The sequence below is a fragment of the Dermochelys coriacea genome, chromosome 14, assembly GCF_009764565.3.
Source record: "Dermochelys coriacea isolate rDerCor1 chromosome 14, rDerCor1.pri.v4, whole genome shotgun sequence".
NCBI classification, from domain to species: Eukaryota; Metazoa; Chordata; order Testudines; family Dermochelyidae; genus Dermochelys; species Dermochelys coriacea.
Genome location: NC_050081.1, coordinates 37,840,994 through 37,857,169, shown reverse-complemented (window position 1 = coordinate 37,857,169; position 16,176 = coordinate 37,840,994). Strand labels below are relative to the sequence as shown.

At 52.9% G+C, this 16,176-nt stretch overlaps 1 protein-coding gene across 3 annotated transcripts; it reads right to left on the bottom strand.

Moving 5' to 3' along the window:
• Nucleotides 1-348: 348 nt before the first annotated feature.
• On the bottom strand, nucleotides 349-15,347 carry LOC119842542 (killer cell lectin-like receptor subfamily B member 1B allele C). Of its 3 annotated transcripts, none has more exons than XM_043497046.1 (7): nucleotides 15,173-15,347; nucleotides 10,799-10,894; nucleotides 4,987-5,175; nucleotides 3,939-4,093; nucleotides 3,249-3,361; nucleotides 2,499-2,618; nucleotides 349-1,226 (listed from the first exon to the last, which is right to left on the bottom strand). In XM_043497046.1, exons 1-7 carry the CDS (start codon nucleotides 15,255-15,257, stop codon nucleotides 1,172-1,174), a joined length of 813 nt encoding a protein of 270 aa, XP_043352981.1. In that variant the 5' UTR covers nucleotides 15,258-15,347; the 3' UTR covers nucleotides 349-1,171. The 3 variants fall into 3 exon arrangements, with proteins under 3 accessions (XP_043352981.1, XP_043352982.1, XP_038226754.1); XM_043497047.1 differs by having other exon boundaries at nucleotides 349-1,200; XM_038370826.2 differs by having other exon boundaries at nucleotides 1,176-1,226; nucleotides 2,490-2,618; nucleotides 15,173-15,346.
• Nucleotides 15,348-16,176: the final 829 nt, after the last annotated feature.

Here is a 16,176-nt window from a genome sequence, read left to right as displayed (position 1 = left end):
AGCCATACACAATCCCCAGGAACCATTACTGATAGACAAACTGCAAACAATTACACACAAACCCACACCACCATGCTAAGCGTCAAGTACGACACCAGTGGTTAGAGGCTCCAACTGAGATCAGGGCCCCGTTGTGCTGGGTGCTGCCCAGACACAGCGAGAGACAGTTCCTGTCACAGCTGAGATCAGGACTATATTGTGGTCCCTTCACCATCTGAACAGACAGGACAGACAAAGGGTGGGAGAGGAAACTGAGGCACAGATTGGCCTAGTGACTTGTCACATAACACGTCAAAGCCATGGTTCTAGTCGCTCTGTGACCCATCAACAATAAACACCCAGCTCTTGCACGGTTTAATGGAAACCTTTAATGTCCCCATGATCATGATGACCCCTTGCTCCGATCTTGAGCTTTGCATCTGTAGATCTCAAAGTGTTTCAAACAGGAAGATCAATATCAATATCCCCATTTCACAGATGGGGAAAGTGAAGCACAAAGTCGATGTTTACATGGCAGTTGGACACCTGCGCCTGGCTCATGCCACCTAACTTGGGCTTGAGCGAAGGAGCTGTTTAACGGCAGGGTAGATGCTGGGGCTCTGGTTGGAGGCCACACCGTCTCCCTCTTGTGACAGCACCTTCAGCTTGTTGCATTCATCCAGCCCCATGACCAAACCCTGAACGGGCCAGAGCTTGCCAGCCCTGTCTCTTCCACACGCTGGACAAGCTCTGTCCTGTTGCACTCACAAGCCCAGTTGTCTCGGGGGTGGCTCCTAAAGACACTTGGGTCTGTTTGGAAGGTCACCTCTCAGCCTGGCCAGTCACCCTGCCCTCCAGCTTTGCCAGTCCATCTCCTCCTGGGCTGCCAGGCCACAGGGTTACAGGGCGTTTGTTAGCTCCCAGCCGTCCCCGTAGTGCCCCCCTCACTGCCATGGAGCACCCCAACCCGGCTCCTCTGACAGAGACAGTGACCCCTGAGAGCATCAAATAATGCACAGGGAAAGGTTCCATTTGGGATCGGGGTTGGGGGCACTGATCTACTTATTGGTGCTCTAAGGAGGTAGCAAGTGGACAGCACATCCACACAGAAACCTCTGAAGCTGAGGTTCGTCCATCGTTAGTGACAGGAGTTAACGATCCATTGGGGAAGGATGGGCAGAGGTGCATCAGATCACAGGCTGGACAGGAGCAGTGGGCAGGCTGGAGAAGAGAGCGGAGAGCGTAAGCTGGCAGAGAGGTGAAAGGAAATGAATCAGGGGTGAAATACCGGGGAAAGCCCAGATCCCCAGCTGGGGTCAATCAAAAAGTTCTGCTCCATTGGACACCGAATCTGGGCTGATTTACGTGACCTGGGGCAGACTCTTCTCTCCCAGTCCTGGGGGGGAGTGAGGGATAAATTGCCCCAGGGCTGTGCAAAGCCTGATACCTACAGCCCCAAGCTCTGCCCCCGCAGCCCTCTCCAGCCCCTGCTGGAATGTGAGGAGCCAGAGTTTGGAATCGCTCTTCTCTAGGCTGAGGTAGCATTGGGAGCCAGGACTCCTGGGTTCTATTCCCAGCACTGGGGGAGGGGCTGGGAGCCAGGACTCCTGGGTTCTATTCCCAGCACTGGGGGAGGGGCTGGGAGCCAGGACTCCTGGGTTCTATTCCCAGTGCTGGGCGAGGGAGAGGGGCTGGGAGACAGGACTCCTGGGTTCCATTCCCAGCGCTGGGCGAGGGGGAAGGGCTGGGGAGCCAGGACTCCTGGGTTCCATTCCCAGCGCTGGGCGAGGGGGAGGGGCTGGGAGCCGGGACTCCTGGGTTCCATTCCCAGCGCTGGGCGAGGGGGAGGGGCTGGGAGCCAGGACTCCTGGGTTCTATTCCCAGCACTGGGGGAGGGGCTGGGAGCCAGGACTCCTGGGTTCTATTCCCAGCACTGGGGGAGGGGCTGGGAGCCAGGACTCCTGGGTTCTATTCCCAGCGCTGGGCGAGGGGGAGGGGCTGGGAGCCGGGACTCCTGGGTTCTATTCCCAGCACTGGGCGAGGAGGAGGGGCTGGGAGCCAGGACTCCTGGGTTCTATTCCCAGCACTGGGCGAGGAGGAGGGGCTGGGAGCCAGGACTCCTGGGTTCTATTCCCAGCGCTGGGCGAGGAGGAGGGGCTGGGAGCCAGGACTCCTGGGTTCTATTCCCAGCGCTGGGTGAGGAGGAGGGGCTGGGAGCCAGGACTCCTGGGCTCTATTCCCAGCGCTGGGCGAGGGGGAGGGGCTGGGAGCCGGGACTCCTGGGTTCTATTCCCAGCACTGGGTGAGGAGGAGGGGCTGGGAGCCAGGACTCCTGGGTTCCATTCCCAGCGCTGGGCGAGGGGGAGGGGCTGGGAGCCAGGACTCCTGGGTTCCATTTCCCACTTTGCCACCAATGCTTGGTGTAATTTGGGCAGGTCAGTGTCTGCAGCTCGGTTTCCCCACGTGTGATAAGGGGATAACGGTGCCACGCTCTGAGGTCTCCCCTGTACCCTGCTCACAGCGGGGTGGCGTCTTGCTGGCAAATCCACTGAAATCCAGAGCTGCAGGTGTCAGAATGAAGCCGATTCCCTTTCACCGACCCACAGCTGTTCCCCTCTGCCGGGCCTGACACCGGGAACCTGCAGGACAAAGGAGAGGGCCCCTGTGAGCGCGTGTGGGTCCATCGCATGCAATTGGTAGCGGCTCTTCCCTGTTCCAACAGGATCCGCAGCCGTCGTCTCTTCCAGCTCTGCCCTGGGGGCTGCCCCCTCTCCCCACTGTCAGGGCCCAGGCCAGGGTCTCCAACGGCTTCTCGCTTCCCAGATCCCAGGGACCTGCTCCCGCCTCATCCTCCCTGCTGGGCTAGACCCTGTCCATCTCCCTCCCCTGCTCCGCGTCTCCTCCCCACCGGGCTGGGCCGACGGCTGCCCCCTCCTGATCACCTCCTGCCTCTCTGGCTGCTCTGTGTCTCCCCCTCCCCCCTGCCCCATTGAGGGATCCCCAGGGCTCTGGCCTTGCCCCTTTGCTATTCTCCCTCCACACCCCAACTCTGGGAGATGTTTCCCGCCCCCAAGGCTCCAGCTTCACCTCCTCTGGGGGCGGGGGAGAGGGAGGGGGGAAGGAGAGGGTGTCTTTGTCGTCACCTTACACTGAAAATGACTTCCCCCAAACTCCTGACCTCCCCCCAAACATCCCTTCCCCCATCGCTGTCCCCGGCCCCTTCTGCCCACAGAGGGGAGGGAAAGGGTTTGACTCAAGGAATCACTCACTGGGTCTGATCCAGCCGGGAGCCGTCCAGCCAGGTCCAGCCCTTCTCCGGGGAGAGGCGGGACAGTCCGACCCAGAACTGAGATGAGCCTCGTGTCAGGGCCTGGAGGGACTCCTGCAGGGAGTGTGGGACAGGCAGCTGGGGACCAGAACCTGCTGTCGGCTCTTTTCTTGCAAATCCAAGCTCTCAACAACTTTAGCACCAGAACTATAGTCTGGCTGCCCACCTATCCCTTTTCACACCTATCCATCCCCACACATACCTGTCTTTCTCGCCAACTATTCCCCATGTATAGTCTTCTTTCCCCCAGCCCCACACCTACCGCCCCTCTCTGTAGCCCTCAATCCTCATAACTCTCTCTCTCTCTCTCTCACACACACACACACCCTCAGCCCCACTCTCCAGCTGAGTTATACTGGGCACATCCCAGAACGGGGAGGGTACCGGTAGCTTTCAGCCACCATTGTGTGTCCCCGATCTCAGGGCTGGTGATTTAGGCTGAGATTTGTCACAGCGGCCTAGGGGATTTGGACACCCTGATATTAACAATTCATGGGGATGGGGTGTCCAAGTCCTTTAGGCAGCATTGACAATCCTAGATCCACCACGTCACATATACGAGCCCTCAGACTCTGTACCCAGGGCCCAGCCCTGCAGTGGCAGCTCCAGCAGATGTTACTGTCCCCTTTACCAGCTCCTCCCAGTCCTGGATCACCAGCAGCTGGGAGCCCCTCGCTGAGCAGTCGGCGCGGCTCTCGCTCCACATTTTACTTCCGCTGCCGACCCAGTAGCACTTGTCCCTGTGCAGCTGCCAGTCCATGGGGCAGAGTTTGCACCCAGAGTCCCCTGCAGAGAGACAGGATTCATTAATGCTCTGAGCCCTCAGGGCCTCGTTCCCGGCTATTCCCTTCCTGTGACTGGGGCTGGGATGGGGATAAAATGGGTTTGAGTCCCCTTTGTGCTCCCTGAAATCCGGGGCTAGGCCGGGCCCTGCCTGGCTCCTGGCGTCAGTTAGAGCAGCCTCGGGGCTGCTCTGCCTTATCCATTGCTCCCATATGGGCTCTGGGGAGCAGAGAATACCCATAGTGCACTGCACTCCAGCCACACATGCCAATCTGCTCCCTACTTTGGGGGTTGGGAACAGAGTGTGTGAGGGGCTCTTACTCCAGCCCCACACTAGGCCGGGAAGTCTCCAGGGCGGAAGGGATCTCATGGGGCTATTTGCATCCATTTTAAGGCTACATTATTCTGCCAGCGTGGCCTAGAAGGGGCTTAGGACAACTGAAGATGTGTTTGGGGGCTGGTTAGTGGAAATCTAACAGGATATGGGAGGGGAGGTGGTAACTGGGGAGCATAGGAGAGAAGGTGGGATCCCAGGGATGGCTGGGAATGGGAGGGGGTGAATCCATGAGACCGTCTCTCTGCTGGGATCTGTCCCTGCTCTGCAAACATTTGGCCATCCTGGTATTCGATTATTTTAAGACCCCCCCCTTGAGCCACTAGATGTCGCTCTTCCCCCCCCCCATCCAAGTCTCAGCAGAGCCCCCACACCCAGTCCCAGCTGAGGCAGGTACATTCCTAGCCTGGCACCCAGCGGGGCAGGTGGCTAGATCGGTGCAGCCAGCAGGGGGCGGCGTGTCCCTGCCCTGCAGGATCCCCACGGGCTGGGACGGCAGCTGGGTTTCCACTGGCCGTGCCCGGGGCGGAGGGCGGCTCAGAGACACACGAGCTGGGGTTACCTGCTGGGCTGGGCCGAGCCGGGTGGCACAGACGTTGGCTCAGCTGGGATCGGAAACGCTCCAGGCGGGCGCTGCATTCTGCCGTGCAGGGGTCTGCGCTCCCAGGGGGTGTCGGTGTATCTCTGCTCCCGGCTCCGTCGCTTCCAGGAGCTGCCGGGGTCTGTCCCTTCTCAGACATCAAGTGGGAAACTGCAAAGCAGCATCGGTGGGAGTGAGGTGGCGGGTCAATGTGATGGGGAGTTGCTGGGGAAAAGCACCGGCAGAGACACAGGGCCTGGCCCAAAGCCCATTCAGCCCCGTCTCCATTGACTCCCATGGGCTTCAGAACAGCTCTCACAGTCCAAAAGAGTGGCTTGGGATTGAAAATCAGTGAGAGCTGGGTGCCTAAATCCCTTGGGCCTCTTTGCAAACGCACCTCATCTTTGCATCTAAGTTATCCAGCCCTCATCAAAGCAGTATCAAAACACCTCAGAGTCTTTGCTAGATTTTGCCTCCCAGTCCCACTCTGTGAGGCAGGGCACAGGGCTGTTATCCCCATTGTACAGGTGGGGAAACTGAGGCACAGAGCTCTTCACAGTGGTGTGGACCAGCCTGGGTTCCGAGCCGGGACAGGCCACCTCAGCTGCCCCTCTGGGGCTGCAGGTTCAATATAGTGTAGCCCTCCTCACTGTGCGTCCTGCCCTGGAGAGAAGAGGGGCCGGGAGCCACATGGGCAGCAGTGTGAGATCACACAGGAAACCGAGACTCTGGGCTGCAGCCGCATGGGAGTCAGGGCGGGGGTCACTGAGTCCAGTGTCAGGGGTTCTCTGCTGCTGTGGAAGTTGGCTCAGTGAAAACTGGGCTCCCAGAAGCCTCCCCCTCCAATGCAGCCACCCTGAGGGGCGCAGCCTGTCTGTTGCGGAGTTTATCTGGCCCCTGTCATTTGCTGTCTCTGTCCTTCACCCACATTCCCTGTGAAGAAGGGGAGGATCATGGGGACAGATTGTTCAAGGGGTTTAGGCACTTAAAGCTGCAAAGAGACCCTGAGTAGGGTTTTCAGAAGCACCTAGGCCCAGAGCCTCAAAAGGATTTAGGTGCCTAACTCCCATGAGTGTTGGGCACCTAAATACATTTGAGAAAATGGGCCCTAGGAGCCCAATTCCCATTGACTTCAATAGGCATTAGTCACTGAGTGGGTTGTTTTTAGGTGCCTAGATGCATTGTTAGGTACTTAAACCCCTGTGGAATTCCAGCCTTAAGGAACCAGCCCAGGGTCACACGGGGAATCAGTGGCAGAACCAGGAACTGGCGCCAGAGCTCCGGAGTCCCAGATTAGTACCAAAACCAGTGGCTAGCCTTCCTCTCGGGATGCCTGTGAGCTCCCGCCCCGTCCCGCCATCCCACAGCAAACAGCCAGCTGTGTCTGACATGTCAGCCTGGCGATGGGAACACGACCTTCAGGGGGAAACATTCCCAGCCACATTTTGGGGACGTCCCTTCTCCATTTTATCCACCAGCTACATTTCCTCACTATTACGCGTTGAGGACAGTTGTATAGAAATGCCCACGGCTGATGAAAAGCTGGGGGGACACTAGGATCATTTCCCCCTGCCTCCAGATTTAGAAGCAGATGGAAATGTTTCAAAATTTGAAATTACCACAATCCCTTTACAACTCCCCAGCCGATGGTACAGTCTAGTGCCCAGCGTGATTAATGGAAAGGCAGCGTGAGGAGGAAATCGGGATTCAAGACTTAGCTCTGCCGCATGACCTTGGCCAAGTAATTTCAACTCATTTGCTTTGACTGTCTTGTCTACTGAGATTCTGAGCTCTTGGAGGGGCAGGGACCGTCTCCCGCTGTGTGTCTGGGCAGCGCCCGGCACCACGGGGCCCTGATCTCAGCTGGGGCAGGGACCGTCTCTCGCTGTGTGTCTGGGCAGCGCCCGGCACCACGGGATCCTGATCTCAGCTGGGGCAGGGACCGTCTCTCGCTGTGTGTCTGGGCAGCGCCCGGCACCACGGGATCCTGATCTCAGCTGGGGCAGGGACCGTCTCTCGCTGTGTGTCTGGGCAGCGCCCGGCACCACGGGGCCCTGATCTCAGCTGGGGCAGGGACCGTCTCCCGCTGTGTGTCTGGGCAGCGCCCGGCACCACGGGGCCCTGATCTCAGCTGGGGCAGGGACCGTCTCTCGCTGTGTGTCTGGGCAGCGCCCGGCACCACGGGGCCCTGATCTCAGCTGGGGCAGGGACCGTCTCTCGCTGTGTGTCTGGGCAGCGCCCGGCACCACGGGATCCTGATCTCAGCTGGGGCAGGGACCGTCTCTCGCTGTGTGTCTGGGCAGCGCCCGGCACCACGGGGCCCTGATCTCAGCTGGGGCAGAGACCGTCTCTCGCTGTGTGTCTGAGCAGCTCCTGGCACAACGGGGCCCTGATCTCAGCTGGGTTACTGGTGCAATGTTAATAAAACTTTCCATTGATTTAGATGACTTTGAAGTTGAATCACACCCTCACTGCCCAGACACAGCTCCTGTCCTCATTTTACTTCCTCTCCTGTACCAGAAAGAGAAACCACCAGTGTCGCTCCTGCCACCCAAGTAAACAAGGTTACAAACAGGGACAGAGCAGCAAACGGCATTTTCTGCCCAGAGCCCAGCTGGCTCCTTACAGCCCAGCACAGACACATTCTAGGCTGCAAACAGGCTGTAGGCCCTTGGACCAGCCTTCTGTTACTGGTATTATATCTATTACTGTGGGACCTAGAGACCCAGCTGTGCCCAGACACACAGCCAGAGACAGTCCCTGCCCCAGCTGAGATCATGGCCCCGGTGTGCCAGGTGCTGCACAGACACACAGGGAGAGACAGTCCCTGCCCCAGCTGAGATCAGGGCCCCGGTGTGCCGGGCGCTGCACAGACACACAGGGAGAGACAGTCCCTGCCCCAGATGAGATCAGGGCCCCGGTGTGCCGGGCGCTGCACAGACACACAGGGAGAGACAGTCCCTGCCCCAGCTGAGATCACGGCCCCGGTGTGCCGGGCGCTGCCTCACAGAAGGGGGCAGGGATAGCTCAGTGGTTTGCGCATTGGCCTGCTAAACCGAGGATTGTGAGTTCAATCCTTGAGGGGGCCATTTAGGAATCTGGGGCAAAAATTGGGGATTGGTTCTGCTTTGAGCAGGGGGTTGGATTAGATGACCTCCTGAGGTCCCTTCCAACCCTCATATTCTATTATTCTATTCTATGAACTTGCAATCTACTTAGAGGAAGGAGGCACAATCTCCATTTTTTCAATGGGGAAACTAAGGCCCAGAGCACTTGCCCATAGTCACACAGGGAATCTGTGGCAGAGTCAGGAACTGATGCTAGACTAAGAGCAGCTTACAGCCAAATGGAGGGTATTCAATGTGAAGGTGATGCTCCTAAATTCCTTAAGGACTTCTGAAAATCTCCCCGTAAATGTACAAGGCAAATCATAGGCTGGGGAGGGAACAGAAAGACAAAGGCAAAGTGCCTTGTGCAAAGGTTACCCAGCAGATGTGAGAACAGAACCCAGGTCTGTTAAAGACAATATCCTCTTTTTACAGGTCTGGTTCGCTCGCTGTGTCTCCATTGCTGTGACTCTCTCTTGGGCTGTGTATGTATTAGATAGAGTCGGTAAAAAAATCTGAATTTATGTGCCACAGGCAATTCCAATATTTCAACATTTGTTTTTGCCCTGAATTGGGACAAAAAGTCAAAGTATCAAAAACTTGTTTGTGGAAGGAAAAATTCAGAGTCAATCTGATTGGGAGGATGAAATGTTTCACTTCAGGTGGGTTCAATATTGACATGCCACTGCCTAGGCTGCTGGGAATTGTAGTTTCGTGCCTCATGCTGCTGTTCCTCCTTATGGGCTAGGCTTCCTGGCTGGACTACATCTCCCATGATGCACCACAGGCTTGGGACTCCCAAGGTGCACTGCAGTGACACAGCCAGAGCAGAGCTATATATACATGTGTAACCCCCAAGGGGCTTCCCTAGGTTCCTGGGGCTCTGTGTGCCAGTAGCTCAGGGAGAGGTGCTGTCCCTGGGAGGAAGGTGACTCTCATGTTAGAGACCTTTGTTGGGATAGCTCAGTGGTTTAAGCATTGACCTACTAAACCCAGGGTTGTGAGCTCAATCCTTGAGGGGGCCATTTAGGGATCTAGGGCAAAAATTAGGGATTGGTCCTGCTTTGAGCAGGAGGCTGGACTAGATGACCTCCTGAGGTCCCTTCCAACCCTGATATGCTGTGTGTGTGAAAACTCCCCCCACAGCCTGGCTGAGTTTAGACCCCATCTCCCTAGGGAAAATCAGCCACCCCATAGCACCACTGCTCTGGCTGCTAGCCCGGGGCTGCCACCTGCTGGGAGTGTGGCTGAGTGCTGGGATGGGAGACTAAAGTTAGGATTTTTAGGCTAGTTTAGTAACCTGCCCCCTGAGCCGTACACCCCTTGGTGGTGAGGAGAAATCCTGGGAGCAGCAGCAGCCTGATCCCTGCATGAAGAGGACGCCTGCCCGCAGTGATCATCAGCCCCTCTGCAGTCCAGAGCCATCTCTGACCGTGAGGATCCGGTGTGAAGTTGTGAGTCATCATCCTTCCGTTAGCTAGTCAAGGAGATAGTTTGGAAGAAACCCCCCCTACTCCTGGGAAATGTGCCCTCAAGCCAGCGGGTCCGGGTCTGGGGATTTTATAACCTGCTGCCTATTAAACCCGTGGCGGGACTGACGCCTTATCCCATGTGTGAGTCCTTTGGGCTACATTGAGCCCAGTCAGCCAAGCTGCTAACTGAGGCACAGATGATATCGTGGTCACAGGTCATCAAGGGCCCCTACAAGTACTCGCGCCAACAGGACACTAATTTGACCTTTGCTAGATCAGGTCCAAGTGACTGGGGAAATTCATGGGTATTATCAGCGTGGGCACCGGTTTCCCCCGAATATTGTTATATTTATCTCCTGTCTAATATAATTATGGTGTGGAATATGTTGTATGTGTCTGTGTTATTTCCTGGGAGTCTCCAGCTAACTGGCAAGTAAGTGGGGGTTACCCTGTGGTTAGAATTTTCCTCCCAAGCTGCCCTGGTGACCCTGCCAGGCAGCAGCGAGGCAAGTGGAGGCACCGGCAAATAAATTCATATGGGACACAAATAAAAATGTTACACCCTGGGGAGCGGAAGGCGGGATCCAGAAGAACCCAGGCCCATCCCTCAAAACCCATCAGGGGATTGGTGCTAAAGAAGGTAACTGGGGGGGGATAGGGAGCACTACACATATAGCAAAATCCAAATTTTCCTTTTTAAAACACACATTTGGATGACAAATTCTCAACCAGGGCTAGTATTAGAGTTGGCTGAAATTTTTTGCTAATTTTAAAATGTTGATGTAAATTTAAAACAAAAAATGAGGGAAAATGTTGATGAAACAGTCACCTAATTCTCCCCACTCCCTCCCGTTTTTTCAGCCAACTTGCAGAGCTTTTCAAATTCTGAGCTTTCAGAATTTGGGGGGGGGGTCTTTTGAATTTTGAACAGAAGGTGACAAGGTGGTTTTTTAAATATATCAGTAATTTCCCCCCTTATTTTTAACCAGTTTCAGTGTATGCCTGGATCTATCTAGTTATCCATCAATCCCCATGCACACCCATCTCCCTACATATTTAATTTTCTCTCTACGTTACAGTCAAGCTCTTTGGAGCATCAAAAAAATGTACCAGCTAGTGGGAGGGGCTCCACAATGGAGTTCTGGAGGGACAGGATAATCCATGCTATACACTGATGGACCCGCACAAATAAACACGGTACTGTCAGCTACTCACCCCAAATCCCCAGCACTATCACAGCAATCACCAGGACAATATTCCCAATCCATCCGACCCACAGCGCTGTCCGATGCCACCGGGGACTCGGGGGACCTGTAAGAGCCAACATCTGGTGAAAAACAATCAGAATCTGGTGTATGAAAGACCGACTAAAAGAAAAATACATCCCCAGTCTTATAGCGTGGGTAGAATCCTATGCCCACAGGGAGTTTATTACAGGACTGGGGCCTATACGCTCACCTGTTCATCTTGTTTCCCTTCGTAGGCTAGTCTGGGATGACTGGAGAGCTGCCTGACTTTTTATGTAAAGTCAACGGGGTGAAATTTTGGCCATTTTCTTGAAAATGGGAATTTTTATGAAAATATTAACATTTGCTCAATATTTTACATTTCCCATATTTTTAAACCAACCCCCCCTTTTTTATTTTTCACCATATTTGTTTGTTTTTCAAGTTCTTTTTCTGTTCGATTGCATTATTCTTAATTATTGTCTATTGTGTTCATTATATATATTGTCAATTTGCATACCTGGGCTGTAACATGCACACCAATGGAAAGTCCAGGAGGAAATAATGTCACAAATTGGCAAGGTAGCAGCTGCATGGACCAGCTTAAATAAGATTTGGTCATTGCAGTTTAAAGACCAAACTATGAATGTTCAACTCATGTTATTTCCACCCTAATGCATAGATGTGAAAGCTGAAAATCCACCAGAGGCATAGAAGATGTCTAAATACCTTAGAAAGCAAATGCCTTAGAAAACTACTAGACATTAAATGCAATTAATTAATAATAAATGCCAAGAGTCCAACATCACTTGCTCTCTAAAATTATCTAGAACAGAAGTTGGAAAGATCTGGGATGTGTTTTCTTTAGCCACTGTTGGAAGACAGGATATTAGGATATTGGTCTGACCCAGTATGGCCGTTCTTATGTTAAGAATGAAGCGGAGCATTGGCCATTGGGCAGCTGGAAGAACATGCAAAGGGGGCCTAGCAAAGGCCAGTCCTGAGAGAGAGCGAGCTTGCAGAACGTAACAATATAAAAGACAGGCAAAGAGCAGCCCAGTTTAGACAGGGATGGTGGAGCCTGGGTCGTGCCCTGAGAAACCTACAATGGCCCGGACAGGATTTGGCATCACTATTATTATTACTTTGCTTTCCCAGATTTGATTTTTCTCAAAGGTTTCCCATTTGCAACTTTTTTGGCTGGAAACTTTTTCCCATTTGTAAACATCTTGGTTTGGTGCTTTCTCTTTGCATTTTCAAGGTTTAATTGCTATGTTGCATGGCCAGGCTTGATTGGTCAGCTTAGTCAAATGACATTATTATTTCAGACTGAACATCTTTCAATCTTGAAGACAGAGAATCACAGAAATGTAGGGCTGGAAGGGACCTCAAGAGGTCATGTAGCCCACCTTCCCCCTCCCTCACCCCACACTGAGCCAGGACCATATTTACCCCTCGACCATCCGTGACTGGTGTTTGTTTAACCTATTCTTAAAAACCTCCAATGACTGAGTTTCCACAACCTCCCTAGCTAACCTGTTTCAGCGCTTAACTACCCTTAGCATTAGAAAGGTTTTCCTAAAATCTAACCTAAATCTCCCCTGCTCCAAATTAAGCTGATTACTATTTATCGTACCTTCAGTGGCCATGGAGAGCAACTGATCTACACCCTCTTTATAATAACCTTTTTCATACTGGAAGACTGGTCTCATGTCCACCCTCATCCGTCTCTCCTCTAGACTAAACACATACAGTTCTTCAACCTCTCCTCATAGATCATGTTTTCTAAACCTCTTCTAAACATTTCTCTGTCTTGAAATCAAAACATTTCAAAATGATGATGTTTGAAAACAACAAAAAATGGTGATTAAAAAGATTCCGTGGTAAAGGTCTAAGAACAAGAATACCAGCCCTTGTCACAAACCGATTGAACTAATCACAGTTAAACTATGAGCTACTCAGAGATTCCCAAGCCGGAAGGGACCATTCTGGTTGTTCTGTCTAATCTCCTGTATTACACATGCCAGAGAGCATCCTCAAAATAATTCCTAGAGCAGATCTTGTAGAAGAAACACCCAGGGTTGATTTAAAACTTGTCAGTGATGGAGAATCCACTACAACCCTTGGTAAATTGTTCCAATGATTAATTCCTCTCCCTGTTAAAAATTTACATCTTATTTCCAGTCTGAATTTGTCTAGCTTCAACTTGCAGCCATTGGATCATGTTAGAACCTTTCTATGCTAGATTGGAGAGCTGCTTGTACAATATTTTTCCTCATGTAGATACTTAGACTGTCATCAAGTCACCCCTTAACCCTCTCTTTGTTAAATAGATTGAGCTCCTTGAGTTTATCACTACAAGGCAGGTTTTCTGATCCTTTAATTATTCTTGTGGCTCTTCTCTGACCCCCTCTCCAATTTAGCAATATCTGAATTGTGGGCACCAGAACTGGACACAGGATTCCAGCAGCGATCACACCAGGGCCAAATCAAGAGATAAAAAAACCGCCCTGCTCCTACTCGAGATCCCCGTTTATGCATCCCAGGGTCACATTAGCCTTTTAGGCCACAGTGTCACACTAGGAGCTCATGGTCAGCTGATTATCCACCCCCCATTCCTGAATTCTTTTCAGAGTCCCTGCTTCCCAGGACAGAGTGTCCCATCCTGTAAGCGTGGCCTGCATGCTTTGTTCCTGTTGGACTCAGTCATGTCAGTTAGGGCCCAGTTCAACAAAACATCCTTATTCAGCAAAGAACTTGGACGTGGGGTTAACTTGAACAGTGTGCTCCGGTCCCATTGACTGTAATGGGGCTTAAGGAAGTGGTTAATGAGAGGCACGCGTGTTAAGCTCTTTGCTAAATTGGGGCCACAGCATAAGGAAGAATAATTCTAATCAAAGTCGCCATCTGTAGGTGAAAATCTCTGGCCTGGGTTATGCGGGGGGTCAGACTTGATGATCAGAGTGACACTTAGACATGCAACGTGTATGAATCACAGATGCCTAGCAAGAGACATGCCCTGCCTTCAAGACACTGGGTGCACGGGATGAAATTCACCCCTGTGTAGAGAACCAACACAAAGTCCAGACACCACTCCTGTCCTATTTTGCAAGCTAGAAGTAGAGCATTGGCCTTTGCGTTTGGCCCTCTGCAGAGATGTGAATTTCCCTCACAGAGGTTAGGACAGGAAACAATAGAGCTGCTATGAAGTCAGAGCTGCCCAAAGCGAGGTTAGAACCGTAGGCTTCTCGAAGAGTTTCTTAAGAAGCGTATTAATGCTGTGCATTGCAGAGATTCTGTGCAGCGGGGAAGTGCAACCCTGGGGCTTGTAATTCTGGGCTTCTCCAAAACAGTCTCAGGTGTCAATTAGAGCAGCCCTGGGGTTGCTTTAATTTAAGGACAGTCCCAAGAAACTCGGATTATCTGGAGCAGCAGAAATTCTCCTTACTGCTCCCAGACCCACCCCTGCTGGAAACTGTTCTCTGCTAGGGTGTTCTTTTGGGGGGGAGGGCACTGTAGCTTATGACTGCCCTATGCTGTACCTTCAAATTCTCCTCTGGCCACTTGCAGGAAAATCCTGCCCCTGTGTGCTGCAGATGTGGAGTATAGGGGCTGAGGCAGGCTGGGTGCTGAGCTGTGTTCGGAAAACTGGCTCCAGCTGTGGGGGGCTGAGCACTTGACCAAAATAAGGACCCACCATGTCCAGATTCCCAGTGCAGGGGCTTACCCCGGAAGCTAGGCTTCCCTGCCCAGCCAGTGCTCCTCAGCTTTCGAGTAGCAGCTCTGTGGACCATTACAGAGGGCGCCTGGCGGCAGCATGACAGTTACACATACCGGTTTTCCTCGGAAGGAAGAGTCAATTACAATAGCACCCTGAGAGGCTGTGTGAGATCAGGACCCTGTTGGGCTGGAGGCTGCAGGAGCATATAGCCAGAGACAGCCCCCACTGTCTCAATAGCACGTAAAGTTCATGTAGTAGCTTTTGTAGCTCATCCCCACTCTAGGGTCGTGTCCGAGCAGTTCAAATTATTCTTGGCAATGCCCTAAGTCTGAGTCTGTCACGCAACCATCTGTAATTCCACAAGCCCCCAACTAGAGCTCGGTGAGTCGTAACTGGAGAAGTGCCGTCTGGTGCATCATCCAGATAGGCGAGTGGGTGCATAGACTTCCCCTTTCCACCCCAGGCTTCTGCACAGAGATAGCCCCTTACACAGAAGTGAGCAGTTACAGAGAGCTGATCAAAAATGTTGCAGCCACCTCCCCAAAAGCCTGAAATTCCCCTGGCACAGACCTGCTCTCAGCTTCCCAGCAAAATCCATCTTTGGGTTTACAATGAACCCCCTGGGAAATAAAAGTCACTTACTGAGGGGCTGAGCTGAAAGGGGCATCCTGGAGTCAGGAAAGCCAGAGAGGAGGTTCAGATCGGCATAGACTATCTCCCCAGCCATGATGCGAGCAGCTGATAAGAGCACCAGGCTGTGTTCGCAGGGAAGCCTGCCACTTGGTGTGTGTATAAAATTGACCTCAGTCCAACATCAGGAAGTGCCACCTCTGAGAGCGGAATTCCACTCCTCTCACATGTGACCTGTGACATGTGGCAAAGGGTCCTGTCACAGCCAAGGCTGTCTAGGTTCTGCAGCCTTAAACCAATGCAACTGGCCTTGAAATGTAGAGACTGGTGCAGTCTTGGGGCCAGGATTTCGGATGCACCGGAGCTCTCAGGTAACTGTTGCAGGCTCTAGGCACAGGGGCAAAGCTATTGGGCTGCGAATTAAAACTCCTGGCTTCTGATCTGAGTTCTGCCCTGCTGTGTAAATTTGCACAGGTCACTTCTTTTCCCAGTGCTTCTGTTTCCCTTCCCCTCCCAGCAGCACTTGGAGGAGCAATGGTTTGGGGGGTCCCAGCAGCACCTGGAGGAACAGCAGATTGGGGGGGTCCCCCCAGCAGCTCCAGGAGGAGCGGTGGATTCGGGGTTCGTCTGCCCTGCCGTTAGAGACTCTGCGTGTAAATCATGTTTATAAGTTATGGGAATTGAAGGATCTTTTACAGGGGCAGTTTTACAGTTCTGTGGTGACCTAGAATCCTATTTTCGATGTCTCCGACTCAAGGAATATTTCCAACACACCTCTAACCAACGTATTAGCCCACAGGGACCTTCCTACCAACACTACAAAAAGAAGGATTCTGGGTGGATTCCTCCTGAAGGTCGAAACAACAGACTGAACTTCTACATAGCGTGCTTCCGCCGACGTGCACAGGCTGAAATTGTGGAAAAGCAGCATCACTTGCCCCATAACCTCAGCCATGCAGAACACAATGCCATCCACAGCCTCAGAAACAACTCTGACATCATAATCAAAAAGGCTG